General features: G+C 46.0%; 1 protein-coding gene across 1 annotated transcript in view; it reads left to right on the forward strand.

Moving 5' to 3' along the window:
* The window catches only part of LOC311108615 (uncharacterized protein), a 47622-nt gene that overhangs the window by 24415 nt on the left and 9315 nt on the right, over positions 1–13892 (forward strand). Inside the window, exons 9-17 of the mRNA XM_084151281.1 lie at positions 1432–1558; positions 3007–3042; positions 3453–3610; positions 4032–4158; positions 4996–5141; positions 11270–11396; positions 11715–11744; positions 11863–11975; positions 12344–12476. Coding sequence (XP_084007407.1) covers positions 1432–1558; positions 3007–3042; positions 3453–3610; positions 4032–4158; positions 4996–5141; positions 11270–11396; positions 11715–11744; positions 11863–11975; positions 12344–12476 — 997 coding nt within the window. The remainder of the gene's footprint in view (positions 1–1431; positions 1559–3006; positions 3043–3452; positions 3611–4031; positions 4159–4995; positions 5142–11269; positions 11397–11714; positions 11745–11862; positions 11976–12343; positions 12477–13892) is intronic.

The following is a 13892-nucleotide window of genomic DNA, read 5'->3' on the forward strand; positions in this document are numbered from 1 at the left end:
GCACTAACACACATGATTCTAATCAAAGGCATAATGGTAAGTTGATTAGTTGAATCATGTGTGTTTGTGCTTAGGCAAAAACCAAAATGTGCACCCCTTTCTGTCCCCAGGACCATGATTGGGCAACACTGGATTAAATAATGATGGGCATGTTGATGTTGTTGTTTTTGGATGAGGCGTTGTTCTTAATGTGGTTTGCATGTGGTATGCTGTCATGGTGTTGTTGTTGCAGATTCACATGCTCAAAGTGATTGCCCCTCAGGGATAAATAATGTTTTAATGGAATTCAATTGCAGGCTGAGGAGAGAGAGACATAGAGAGAGTGAGACAGAGAGAGCACTGACAGATAATGATTACTGTCGGAGGTAGAGCGAGAGAGAGAGAGAGGTGGGGTGGGGTGGGAGACTAGTAAAGGTGGGGGACATACAGAGCTAGAGAAAGAGGAGGGAGAGGTGAGGGAAGAAACTCGTAAAAGTGGAGAGAGAAAGACAGAGATAGAGAGAGAAAAAAGGAAAGAAAGTGAGAATCAAAGATTTTAAAGGTTTGTTTTCGCACGTGAGAGGCACGTTTCAGAACATTGTGTGCCCTGGCTCTTAGCGGAAGTACACCACAATAGACCATTTCCCTCTTCGTCGTCAAATTGCTACTAAAGACTTGGTTTACTTTGACACGTGGGATCAAAAAGTCCCCTTTTCTGTGCCCGACAATCCCGGAAATTCTTACTGGAGGCAGTTAAAATTAGAGTTGATTACTTGTGGCTGTCAAAGAAGTGATCATCTAGCCTGGTTACACCAGACCAATAATACAGTACATCATGGCACCAGACTGAATGATGAGTGCAGTGTTCAGTGTAGTTGAACCAGGCTAGAAAATCAACTCAACACCAATGTTATACCCTGAATACTTTGGACTGTGTTTCCTTAGCAACTCTCCCTGCGGTTCTTTTTCTGACTCATACATGGAATGTCTGAGTACTGTACAGTCTTTCTTTCCTTAGCCTCACTCAGGGTAAACTAGCATTGTACAGTACTGGGGTAAAATAAGCTGTCACAGCATTGGATAGAGAATAGAGTTTGACTGTAAATCTATCACTGATGGTTTATGTGTGATACACAGGCATAATATGAACCAGGATTGGCATCAATAACGTAACATTTCAGTTTAATCAATGAATGGAAATTGAATTCATGATTTCAAAATTGGCCATTATTTGAATCTAATCTCAGTTCACCTGCGGACCGATTCAAAGTTAAGACAACTTGGACATTCATGTAAATCATTTATTGATGTAAGCGCGCTGATCTCAAGTCTGGATTAGCCCGCTGCTGAATTTACTAAATTGGAATGGGAGGTACCCTGGTTAGAAGAACAGATGACTGATCCATTGGTGTGTACATAATGTTTAGGGATTCCTGTTCCTCCCCAACACAGGTGGTTGGTGTTCAGTGACCCAGGGTTCCAGGGCCTCCTGGCGGTGTTGGAGAAGGGGGAGTACCCCTGTCCCGAGGCCTGGGGGTTCCACACACCCTTCATCGGATCCCTCAGACCCCTCAAAATGGTGGGTGCTGCAGCATCTCACAATAACTGTATACAGATGTAGGATCTTAATTTGATCACTCTTTTGTTGCCGAGAATGTTCCTACACAGCAGGAAATGCAAACTTGTAGTGCATTCAAGGTTTCAAAAGGCTTCTAAAGATTGTAATTTGATTTGCCCTAACGAAAAATGTATTAACCCCTACAGAATATGTCCATGAATTATAATCCACATAATTCACATTACCTTTTACTGCAGGATTATTTTCAAACTGGCTCAAATTAAGATCCGACACTTGTACTGCACATGAAATACATGGATTAAACTACAAGTCCATAAAACACATGGATGAAACTACATGTCCATAAAATACATGGAAGCAGGAAGGACAATGAACAACAAACAAGGCTTATCTTTATGTTTTACCTTTTTGTTCTGTTTTCAATGTTTAATTACCTTTTGAAAATACAGGTGCCAATGTTTAGCAAATCTGTCCCAAGAGAGAAGAACAGTACATGCAAAGGATGAACCAAACTATAAAAGTGTATCTTTATTTTTGGAATCATCTTCTCGTTTAACCACATTTGTGCTTTTATTGAATTGTGGAAATTTGTATAGTGCTACAGTATATATCTCTATGAATGTGTATTTTATGGACATGTAGTTTAATCCATGTATTTTATGGACATGTGATAAGATTAATGTGCAAATAGTCGTGACTGACTAGTGAGTGAAGCTGTTTGCCAACACAAGCATGCTAAATTTGGTAGTGACTAGTGAGCAATTGTCAATTGTTCTAATGATATTTTGCCTTGTCTTTCTATGTCCTATACCACTCTACATGAAGGTTATTAAGTTCACTGTCGTACCAAATTACTCAAATTACTCAGACGTAGAGACAGAATGCACTCATTCAATCTGAATGAGGCATGTCCAGTCTCTGACCATCTCTTCTTCTCTCTCTCTCTCTCTCTATCTCTCTATATCAGTCTCCTGAGTGGCGCAGTGGTCTAAGGCACTGCATCGCAGTGCTAGCTGTGCCACTAGAGATCCTGGTTCAAATCTAGGCTCTGTCGTAGCCGGCCACGACCGGGAGACCCATGGGGCGGCGCACAATTGGCCCAGGGTAGGGGAGGGAATGGCCGGCAGGGATGTAGCTCAGTTGATAGAGCATGGCGTTTGCAACGCCAGTTGTTGTGGGTTCGATTCCCACGGGGGGCCAGTATGAAAAAATATATATATATACAAAAATAATGTATGCACTCACTAACTCTAAGTCGCTCTGGATAAGAGCATCTGCTAAATGACTAAAATGTAAATGTATCTGTCTCCAGCAGCGTCGCAGTTCATTATGCTATGTGCGTAACTGGCCGAATTTGCATACTGCTGACTCCCACTTCGACGCTGTGTGCTTTTTTAATTAGTGGAAGATAGTGCTGTTGTGATTGATTCTCTCTCTGTTTGTTGCAGGGTGCCTTCAAGGTGGAGAATCCTAATGAAGTCAAGGTACGCCATTACTTTGCCATTACTTTCTGCTTCACTGTCGCCCTCAAGTTGTCCTGGGTTCAAATAGTATTTGTTTCTTTCAAATACTTTAGCTGCGCTTGATTGAGTTTGCCTGGCACAATGGAGCCAATAGAATAGTCCCAAAAGGGCAAACCCTTCTGGCACCCCAGACAGGCTTAATCAAATGTTTAAAGCATTTAAAAGAAAACAAATGCTATCTAAACCTGTCTGGTTTATAAATTCACGTACTATTTTAGCATGTTGTCGGCTAACGTATCGTAAGTCTGACTATGGAAACACACTGAAAAACAACAACCAATCACAAATCATTACTGTCGGGTCTTGGGGTCAATCAGGGGTCAAACACCCTCTGAACTGCTCCCTCCTACCTTTGACCTTGGTCTCCTCAGGCTGTGGTGTATGAGCGGCCTGGCTTTGAGGGGTCCTGTCTGGAGATGGATGGGGACGTGTTCTGTTTTGGAGCTGGAGCAGAAGGAGATGGAGAGGCATCAAACCTGGATTCAAACAGACTGAAGTCAGTGGGCTCTGTGAAGATCCTCAGAGGACTGTAAGTTCATATAGCTCTCAACACGTTCATATGTATTTATGTGGGAGAGAATACTTTATCACTGGGTATTAAGAAACACAATACACAATCAAGGTGTCGTGTTGTGATAGGCAGCGTTACAAAATGTTACTGTCAGTGATCCGCAATCCTGCTCCTGGAGAGCCACAGTACTGGAGACTATTGTCCCAGGTTTGAACCATCACACCTGAATCAACTTATCATCTGATCTTCAACACCTTGATAATGTGAATCAGTTGTCTCACTGCTGAGCTGGAACAAAAACCTGCAGTACTGCAGCTCTCCAGAAGCATGAGTTTAGGATCACTGTGTTATAGTAACATGCAACATACATATTAAGTAATAGACTGTACAGTGTGTACAATGTAGCCAATGTCTAATTCCCTTTTATTTGCTGTCCCAGCTGGGTGGGGTATGACCAACTAGGGTTCGAAGGTCACCAGCATGTCCTGGAGGAAGGAGAGTACCTGGACTGGAGGGACTGGGGAGGAATGACTGATCAGCTACTGTCTATACGACCTGTACTGGCTGTAGGTATCATGCTATGACCTAGAACTGAATGGTGTACCATTTGGTATGAAATGATGAATTACAGTATGGATCAACCCCTGCTATAAATGAGAATCAACCCTCCTCTTGGAGAGGTCTGTGCTCTACACTCTTTCCAAAAGGGTTCTTCGGCTGTCCCCGTAGGAGAACCCATTTTGGTTCTAGGTAGAACCCTTTTGGGTTCCATGTAGAACCCTCTGTGGAAAGGGTTCTTCATGGAACCCAAAAGGGTTCTACCAGGAACCAAAAGGGTTATACCTGGAACCAAAAAGGGTTCTTCAAAGGGTTCTCCTATGGGCACAGCCAAAGACAATTTTAGGTTCTAGATGGCACCTTTTTCTTCTAAGAGTGTATTGTAGCCCTATACAAACACACCTGATTCAGGTAATCAATAGAATCAGGTGTGCTAGATTAGGGTTGGAACAAAAGCATGCAGGGTAGCTCTCGCCAATGAGGAGGGTTGGGCACCTCTGATGTTTGATGTTGTTTGGTATGGTAACCGATGGTGTAATTTTATTTTATTTATTTTTATTTCACCTTTATTTAACCAGGTAAGCCAGTTGAGAACAGGTAAAGGTAAGTCATGATAGGATATTGTTTCTTATGGTATGCCATGACCATACAATTAGTTATACAGTACTAAAACAGACATTCCCATTCAAGTCAATGTTCTGTGATTGATGGACCAGCGGTCATATTGAGTGTACTCATGATTGTACCACTCAAATTGCTGTGGGCTGAGGGGTTTTGTACATTCTAGTAGTTCTACTTCTATGGGCACGACCAAGGATATTCTTTGTTTCCTTTCCCCATGACAGGATTTCATGTCACCACACCTCAAGATGTTCAGTGAGAGAGAATTTGGCGAGCTGGGCACGAACATCGACATCTTAGAACCTATCATCAATATAGAGGACACCGGCTACGGGCTGAAAACGCAGTCGGTCGACGTTATGGGCGGATTGTAAGTCTGAGATCTCTCTTTCTCTGTTTCCACCTCTGATGTGCACTGTTAAAGCTACAATCTGCCATTTCAACAGCCTGACCCTGCCACTTTGTTTGGTAGGCTTAGGGATGGGGCTGGGGGAATGTAACCACTTTCAAATTCATACAGACCTATGGAACCATGGATAATTAATTGAAATGAACATTGAACAACAGGAAATGTTACATATTGTGGCTTTAAATCTCTCTTGCCCAGTCTTGTGTGTCTTATAGGAAAATGACCAGTTAGTTGATTATAGAAAGTCAGGGCTGTGCTCTGCTATTCTGTGTGAATGTAATGAGACATTTACATACTGTTACCTACTCATTTACTGTCCTGATTTCCAGTGATCTGTAGTAGCTGAGGTCAAGTGTCTTCTAAGTTTCATTACTATCACAGTGTCCTGTGGCCTGGCTGACTACATAGTTCAAAATTAAAACTACAAAGCTGGAAATGTAGTGTTCTAATAAACAGAAGCAAAGTTACAATGCAACTTCTAAAAGCATATTTGAACCTGTATAGTTAAAGGTAGACTCAGCGAGATGACGTTGCAAAGAACAGCACCACGGATATTGAGATGAGCGTGATGCAAGACTTTGCTCTCACACAGTCACACAGAGGATCTGCACCAGCGGAGGCTGGTGGGAGGAGCTATAGGAGGACAGGCTCATTGTAATGGCTGGAATGGAATTAATGGAACGGTATAAAACACATCAAACATATGGAAACCACGTTTGACTCCGTTCCATTAATTTCAGTCCAGCCATTACAATGAGCCTGTCCTCCAATAGCTTCTCCCACCAGCCTCCACTGATATGCACATGTGCACGCGTGTGCTTCACGCTGCTACAACGTGGTAGCTACAGGGCCAAAACAGCGGAGAAGTTGTTGCAGAAATGAACCCACTATGTGTAGACGTGCATTCAACGTCATCTCGCTGAGTCTACCTTTAGAGGAGCACGAAGTAAACAGCAATATTGGGCCGATTTCCGCAACAACTAAGAGCGTTGAAGCGCGCATTTAAAATGCTCTGCTGTTTAAGTCCCGCAATTTGTAGCTATTGAAGTGTGCACATGCGCAGATACCCTGCGCTCCTCTGTGAGTGCGTCTTCTGGCATCGCACTCATCTGCAAGATCTATTGTGCTGCCCGTGGCAACGTCATATCACTGAGTCTCAGATATTTAAGTTATAAGTGAGCCTTGACCTTGACACATACTATCCTACAGCATGTGCAGCCCTCTAGACTTAATCGCTGTTACTAATGTGTGTGTTAGCTAATTGTTTCTCACTTTGTGGCTGAAATATCTGCCTGTTACCTGCAGAGCTAGGTCTAAGGCGTGTTCATTCATGTACAGTATGTTATCTTAAGTTCCTTCTCTCCAGATAAGGGTCGTGTTCATTAGGGCACACCATACCAAAACATTTAAAAACGGAATACAAAAACAAGCATTTCAAGATCAAGTTGTTCCTACATGTTTCACTTCGTTTTTTTGGAACCTAATGAACATGACCCAGGTGTGTAGTTGTAGGGCTGACTGTAGGCTGGCTGCCTCTCCCCGGTTGGCACGTTCAGACGGGACTAAAATTCCTCTGAGACGTTCAGTTCAGTCCACGCCTCATTTCCTGTGTCTCTCTGTCAGTTGGGAACAGGGTGGGGTACACTATGTGCAGCAGAACACTTTCACTTGCTTTTGGAGGCACATCTCTGGTTCTGTTACTGTGTTGTGAACCCTTATTATAGTGTACTACGCTGCCTCTCCCCTGTCGTGCCTCTCCCCTGTCGTGCTTCTCCCCTGTCGTGCCGCTCCCCTGTCGTGCCTCTCCCCTATCGTGCCTCTCCCTTGTCGTGTTTCTCCCTTGTCGTGCTTCTCCCCTGTCGTGCTTCTCCCCTGTTGTGTTTCTCCCCTGTTGTGCTTCTCCCCAGTTGTGCTTCTCCCTTGTCGTGCTGCTTCCTTGTCGTGCCTCTCCCCTGTCGTGCTGCTCACTCATGCAAAGCTCTGACTAAACTCTGTTATTCAACCTGTTAACTCAACCCAGCACTCTCTCAATCTCTCCCTTATCTCGCTCTCTCCCTTTCCCTCTCTTTCTCCCTATCTCTCTCTCCTATCACTCTCTCTCTCTCCTCTATCACTCTCTCTCTCCCCCCTACCTCTCTCTCTCTCCCCTACCTCTCTCCCCCTATCGCTCTCTCTCTCTCACTCTCTCTCTCCCCTACCTCTCTCTCTATCTCGCTCTCTCTGTCTCTCTCTCCCCTCTCTCTCTCTCTCGTCAGCTTCTGATGTGGTCTTTTCTATGCTATATAATACACACACACACACAGGCACAGGCACAGCCATCAGATACACTCTAATCAAATACAATATTAATTCATAGTGTGAGTAGGAGCGTAAGAGCTAATTAACCACTATCTATTATTATCTACATGTTTGATCTGAAATGTCAATGTTAACATTTAATATTAACCTTGGTTTTAATTACTTTGATTATATCTATTCAGTTTGTCAGGATGTCAGTGTGATGCGGTAGGACGAAGTCAGGCACAGGACACAGAGCTAATCGAAAACGTACTTTACTCGTAGGTAACGTAAATAACATAACCTCCACGCAGGGAGGAACAAACCCGCTCACCAGACGACAACCAAACATGAACAAACACGCACAACAAACAGTGGGAGCCAGAGGGTTAAATAGGGAAGTAATCGAACTGGGAACCAGGTGTGAACAATAAAGACAAGACAAGTAGAACACAGAAACATAGATCGGTAGCAGCTAGTACTCCGGTGACAGTTTTGGGCCATCTCTGCCCAGGGGATAAAACCCGACCACTCCCCCGGCCGGTCCTGGCAATAGGACCGCAGAAACCTACCCACATCCTGGTTAACTCTCTCCACCTGCCCATTACTCTCGGGGTGAAAACCTAAGGTCAGGCTGATCGAGACCCCCAGACGTTCCATGAACGCCCTCCAGACCCTTGAGGTGAACTGGGGACCCAGATCCGATACAATATCCTCAGGCACCCCGTAGTGCCGGAAGACGTGTGTAAATAGGGCCTCAGCAGTTTGTAGGGCCGTAGGGAGACGTGGAATTGGAATGAGACGGCAGGACTTAGAAAACCGATCCACAACGACCAGAATCGTGGTGTTCCCTTGTATGGGGGGAAGGTCCATAACAAAATCCACCGAAAGATGGGACCACGGCCGTTGTGGAACGGGTAGGGGTTGTAACTTCCCTCTGGGCAGGTGTCTAGGTGCCTTACACTGGGCGCACACCGAGCAGGAGGAAACCCTCACGTCCTTAGCTAAAGTGGGCCACCAGTACTTCCCACTAAGACAGTGCACTGTCCGACCGATGCCAGGATGACCAGAGGAGGGTGACGTGTGAGCCCAATAGATCAATCGATCGCAAACCTCGAGCGGCACGTACACACAACCCTCTGGACACTGGGGGGGAGTGGGCTCGGTACGTAACGCCCGCTCGATGTCCGCGTCAACCTCCCACACCACCGGTGCCACCAGACACGACGCCGGAAGTATGGGAGTGGGCTCAATGGACCTCTCCTCTGTGTCATACAGTCGGGATGCCTTAGCGTTCTGGGAACCTGGTCTGTAAGTAAGAGTAAACACAAAACTAGTAAAGAGCATGGCCCACCGTGCCTGGCGAGGGTTCAATCTCCTCGCCGCCCGGATGTACTCCAGATTGCGATGGTCAGTCAAAATGAGAAAAGGGTGTTTAGCCCCCTCAAGCCAATGCCTCCACACTTTCAGGGCCTTAACCACACCACTAACAGCTCCCGGTCCCCCACATCATAGTAGCGCTCCGCCGGACTGAGCTTCTTAGAAAAGAAAGCACAGGGGCGGAGCTTTGGTGGCGTACCCGAGTGCTGAGACAGTACAGCTCCTATCCCAGCCTCGGACGCATCCACCTCAACCTGGAATGCTAAGGAGGGATCCGGATGAGCCAGCACTGGAGCCTAGGTAAACAGGTCCTCCAGATGACCAAAAGCCCTGTCCGCCTCAGCTGACCACTGCAGTCGCAACGGTCCCCCCTTCAGCAAGGAGGTAATGGGAGCCGCTACCTGACCAAAGCCCCGGATAAACCTCTGGTAGTAATTGGCAAAACCCCAAAATCGCTGCACCTCCTTCACCGTGGATGGAGTCGGCCAATTACGCACGGCCGAAATGCGGTCAATCTCCATCTCCACCCCTGACGCGGACAGGCGGTGCCCTAGGAAGGAGATGGACTCTTGGAAGAACAGACATTTCTCCACCTTCACATACAGGTCATGCTCCAACAGTCGACCAAGCACTTGACGAACCAGGGACACATGCTCGGCCCGTGTAGCGGAGTATATGAGAATGTGATCAATATACACCACTACACCCTGTCCGTGCAGGTCCCTGAAAATCTCATCAACAAAGGATTGGAAGACTGATGGAGCATTCATCAACCCGTATGGCATGACGAGGTACTCATAGTGCCCAGAGGTGGTACTGAATGCTGTCTTCCACTCATCCCCCTCCCGGATACGCACCAGGTTATACACGCTCCTGAGATCCAATTTTGTGAAGAAGCGCGCCCCGTGCAATGACTCCGTCATACTAGCAATGAGCGTTAATGGATAACTATACTTGATAGTGATCTGATTTAGACCACGGTAGTCAATGCACGGGCGTAAACCTCCATCCTTATTCTTCACAAAAAAGAAACTTGAGGAGACAGGTGAAGTGGATGGCCGAATGTATCCCTGCCACAGAGATTCGGAGACATATGTCTCCATAGCCGCCGTCTCTTCCTGTGACAGGGGATACACGTGACTCCGGGGAAGTGCAGCGCCTACCTGGAGATTTATCGCACAATCCCCCTGTAGATGGGGTGGTAATTGAGTCGAGAGACAGATCGGCATATTCGGGGGGAATGTGCATGGTGGAGACCTGGTTTGGACTTTCCACCGTAGTTGCCCCTATGGAAACACCTACACACCTCCCCGAGCACTGACTTGACCATCCCTTGAGAGCCCTCTGTTGCCATGAAATAGTGGGGTCATGAGAAGTTAACCAGGGAAGCTCCAACACCACTGGAAACGCAGGAGAATCAATCAGATAGAGACACATTTTCTCCTCATGACCCCCCTGCGTTTTCATCCAGAGTGGAGGTGTGACCTCCCTAATCAGGCCTGACCCTAAAGGGCGACTATCTAAGGCATGTACAGGGAAGGGCACATCAACAGGAACAAAAGGAATCCCTAAACTACAGGAAAACTGACGATCAATAAAGTTCCCAGCTGCGCCTGAATCTACGAGCGCCTTATGCTGGGAATGAGGGGAAAACTCTGGAAATACAATATCAATACACATATCCGCAACAGGGAGCTCTGGGTGAGTCGGGTGCCTACTCACCTGAGACGGTCCACCAGTGCTCTGCCTACCGCCTCGACTCCGTAAAGACCCTCCCCAGCACCGACCAGCAGTGTGTCCTCCGCGGCCACAGTTGGTGCAGGAGATGGCCCTCCTTCCGGTCTCCCTAAGTGCAGCACCTCCGAGCTCCATAGGAGTAGGGTCAGAGGTGCTGGGGGATGGAATGGACGCCGAAGCCTGCCCGAGCAAGGAGGAGGAGCAGCCTCGGCTGAATCCGTGACACAGTTGTTATAGATTTTGTCTTCGGTGTCATCCATCAGAAGAGCACAAAAAATACCGTAAAATTCATTATAATGTGCAGCTCAGTTTAATTTGCCTTTCTCTAATGATATGCGTTTAGGGTTGCCAAATTACAGTAACTTTCCCTAAATTCCCCCGGAGGATTACACATTTCCTGCTTATTCCATCCTGATTCTGAGAAACCTCCAGCCGGGATTTCTGGAAAACCTGGGAATTCTGGAAAGTTACCAGAATTTTTTTAACCTTAACCTGAGTTTAGTCAACTGTGTGATTCGTGGATGCATGTGATGCAACCACGAGTTACAGTCTTTGGCACTTCTGTTTGAAATGTTATTTGCTCACTGCCAACTGTTCACGCAAAATGTTGGCCCTCGTACTGAAACATCGAGGCACTACCTGAACTTGAGCAATAAGAAACACTAATGAATACGGCCTTTGTGTGTCCCTCCTAGGTGGGTGGCATTCGAGGAGGCAGGGTTCTCTGGAAAGGCGTATGTGTTGGAGAAAGGCCTCTACGGAAGCCCAGAGGACTGGGGGGCCCTCAGCTCCAAGATCACATCCGTCATGCCCGTCATTCTGGTAAGATCAACAAAATATTAAATTACTAATATTATAAAGATAAAGTATTCATATAATACAAAGTATTAATATTGCAAGGATAAATTATTAACATTATAAAATATTAAATAATTGAAATATGATTGAAATATTCTGTAATCAGTTACATCCATTTGGAAGGGGGGCAAGGTGATAGTGCACTATGTAGGGAATAGGGTGTCAATTGGGACGCATCCAATGATAATTACAAAGTAATCTATGACCAATAGACTGATCCAAGAATTGTGAAATCATTTCCTCAGTTCTCTCAGTAATGCCCTCGTTTGTGGTCTCTTCTAGGATAATCTGGGAAAATCCTCCAAGTTTAAGGTATGTCAACCAAAAGCAACAGGTCCAACCTACATGTCTTTGTCATAGCTTTTGGAAACCACTCAATGAAAGCCACATATTTGACAGAATCTGACAGTGTATCGGTTGTGTGTCTCAGATGCAGTTATTCTCGGAGCCGGAGTTCCAGGGTTCTGTCCACGTTCTAGAGGACAGTGTTTCTGCCCTGCCACACGGCTTCTCCCTGGGTTCCTGCAGGGTGCTGGCTGGCAGGTGAGTGCAGCACTTATGTTATTCCTCCAACGTTCTTCGCTGATCTGTAGATGCAGATTGTAACATGTACAGTATCTTTCTCGTACCATTAGCTACATACTTTGCCACATGAAGTTACTGGTGGCCACAGTCATATCTACAGTTATAGATGATGCTTGTATTTTTATACATTTGCAGTTGGAACATTATGATGATGGAGAAAAATAATCTCATTTTTTTCTATGTGTGTGTCTGTGTGTGTGTCTGTGTGTGTGTGTGTGTGTGTGTGTGTGTCTGTGTGTGTGTGTGTCTGTGTGTGTGTCTGTGTGTGTGTGTCTGTGTGTGTGTCTGTGTGTGTGTCTGTGTGTGTGTGTCTGTGTGTGTTCCAGCTGGCTGGCGTTCGAGGGCCAGGGCTTCACTGAGAGGATGTATGTGTTGGAGGAGGAGGACTACCCTGATCTGAGGGCGATGGGGTGTGTGGAGCCCAACTCCTCTGTCCTGTCCCTGCAGACCACTGGCTTTGTGAGTACTCTGTCTGTGTTGTAAATGGCACCCTATTCCCTACATAGTGCACTCCTTTTGACCAGGGCCATAGGGTATATAGTAGTGCACTATACAGGGAATAGGGTACTATTTGAGATGCAAAATATGTCAACTGGCGGCCCATCCCTGACTCAGTCGGGGTCCCAAACATTCCCACACTGTTCCTGCAACTCACATCTCTCTGCTGGAGGTGAATGCATTGGAAGATGAAAAGTTAACGTTTTCTGATGTTGCGAGTTAGAATAGTAGACTACACAAAGTGCAATTTTGAAATGTGGTTGTGCACCAGCAGTTTTACGCTTGTTATGTCAGTCACTGATAGTCAGTCAATTAGCCCATGTCCGCTAACATTGAATGCTAAATTAGTTTAGAGGCCAGCTATCTAAACTTGTTATCGTGGTCGAATTACTGTCCGCGGGGGCCCCATTGATTTTGTTAGTCAGTCTCACTCAGATATCATATTAAAAACTGTAAACATTTCTGTCCACCCTATGGCAAAATGTGTAGAATTGCAAGAAATTAACTTTAAAACAATTTCTCTCTGCTGTCAAGAGGGGGGCCACTAAGAGTTGCCCATCCCTGGTCTATGTCAACCTTAAATGGCACAAAGAAAAATATATTTTTCCAGTTTTTCATCCAATACATTGGATCCACATAATCACGTGACTTCATCCAATAAAATAATGGTTTGGTGTGAAGGGTTACAATAGGAATAGTGGCAATCTATATACACTACATGACCAAAAGTATGTGGTCACCTGCTCGCCGAACATATCATTCCAAAATCATGGGCACTAATATGGAGTTGGTCCCCTCTTTGCTGCTATAACAGCCTCCACTCTTCTGGGAAGGCTTTCCACTAGATGTTGGAACATTGCTGCTGGGACTTGCTTCCATTCAGCCACAAGAGCATTAGTGAGGTCGGGCACTGATGTTGGGCGATTAGGCCTGGCTCGCAGTCGGCAATCCAATTCATCCCAAAGGTGTTCGATGGGGTTGAGGTCAGGGCTCTATGCAGGCCAGTCAAGTTCTTCCACACCGATCTCGACACATTTCTGTATGGACCTCACTTTGTGCATGGGGGCAATGAAACAGGGAAGGACCTTCCCCAAACTGTTGCCACAAAGTTGGAAGCACAGAATCGTCTAGAATGTCATTGTATGCTGTAGCGTTAAGATTTCCCTTCACTGGAACTAAGGGGCCTAGCCCAAACCATGAAAAACAGCCCCAGACCATTATTCCTCCTCCACCAGACTTTACAGTTGGCACTATGCATTGGGGCAAGTAGCGTTCTCCTGGCATCCGCCAAACCCAGATTCGTCCGTCGGACTGCCAGATGGTGAAGCATGATTCATCACTCCAGAGAACGCGTTTCCACTGCTCCAGAGTCCAATG

The sequence above is a fragment of the Coregonus lavaretus genome (genome assembly GCF_964263955.1).
Source record: "Coregonus lavaretus genome assembly, chromosome: 33".
In the NCBI taxonomy this organism is placed as follows: Eukaryota; Metazoa; Chordata; class Actinopteri; order Salmoniformes; family Salmonidae; genus Coregonus; species Coregonus lavaretus.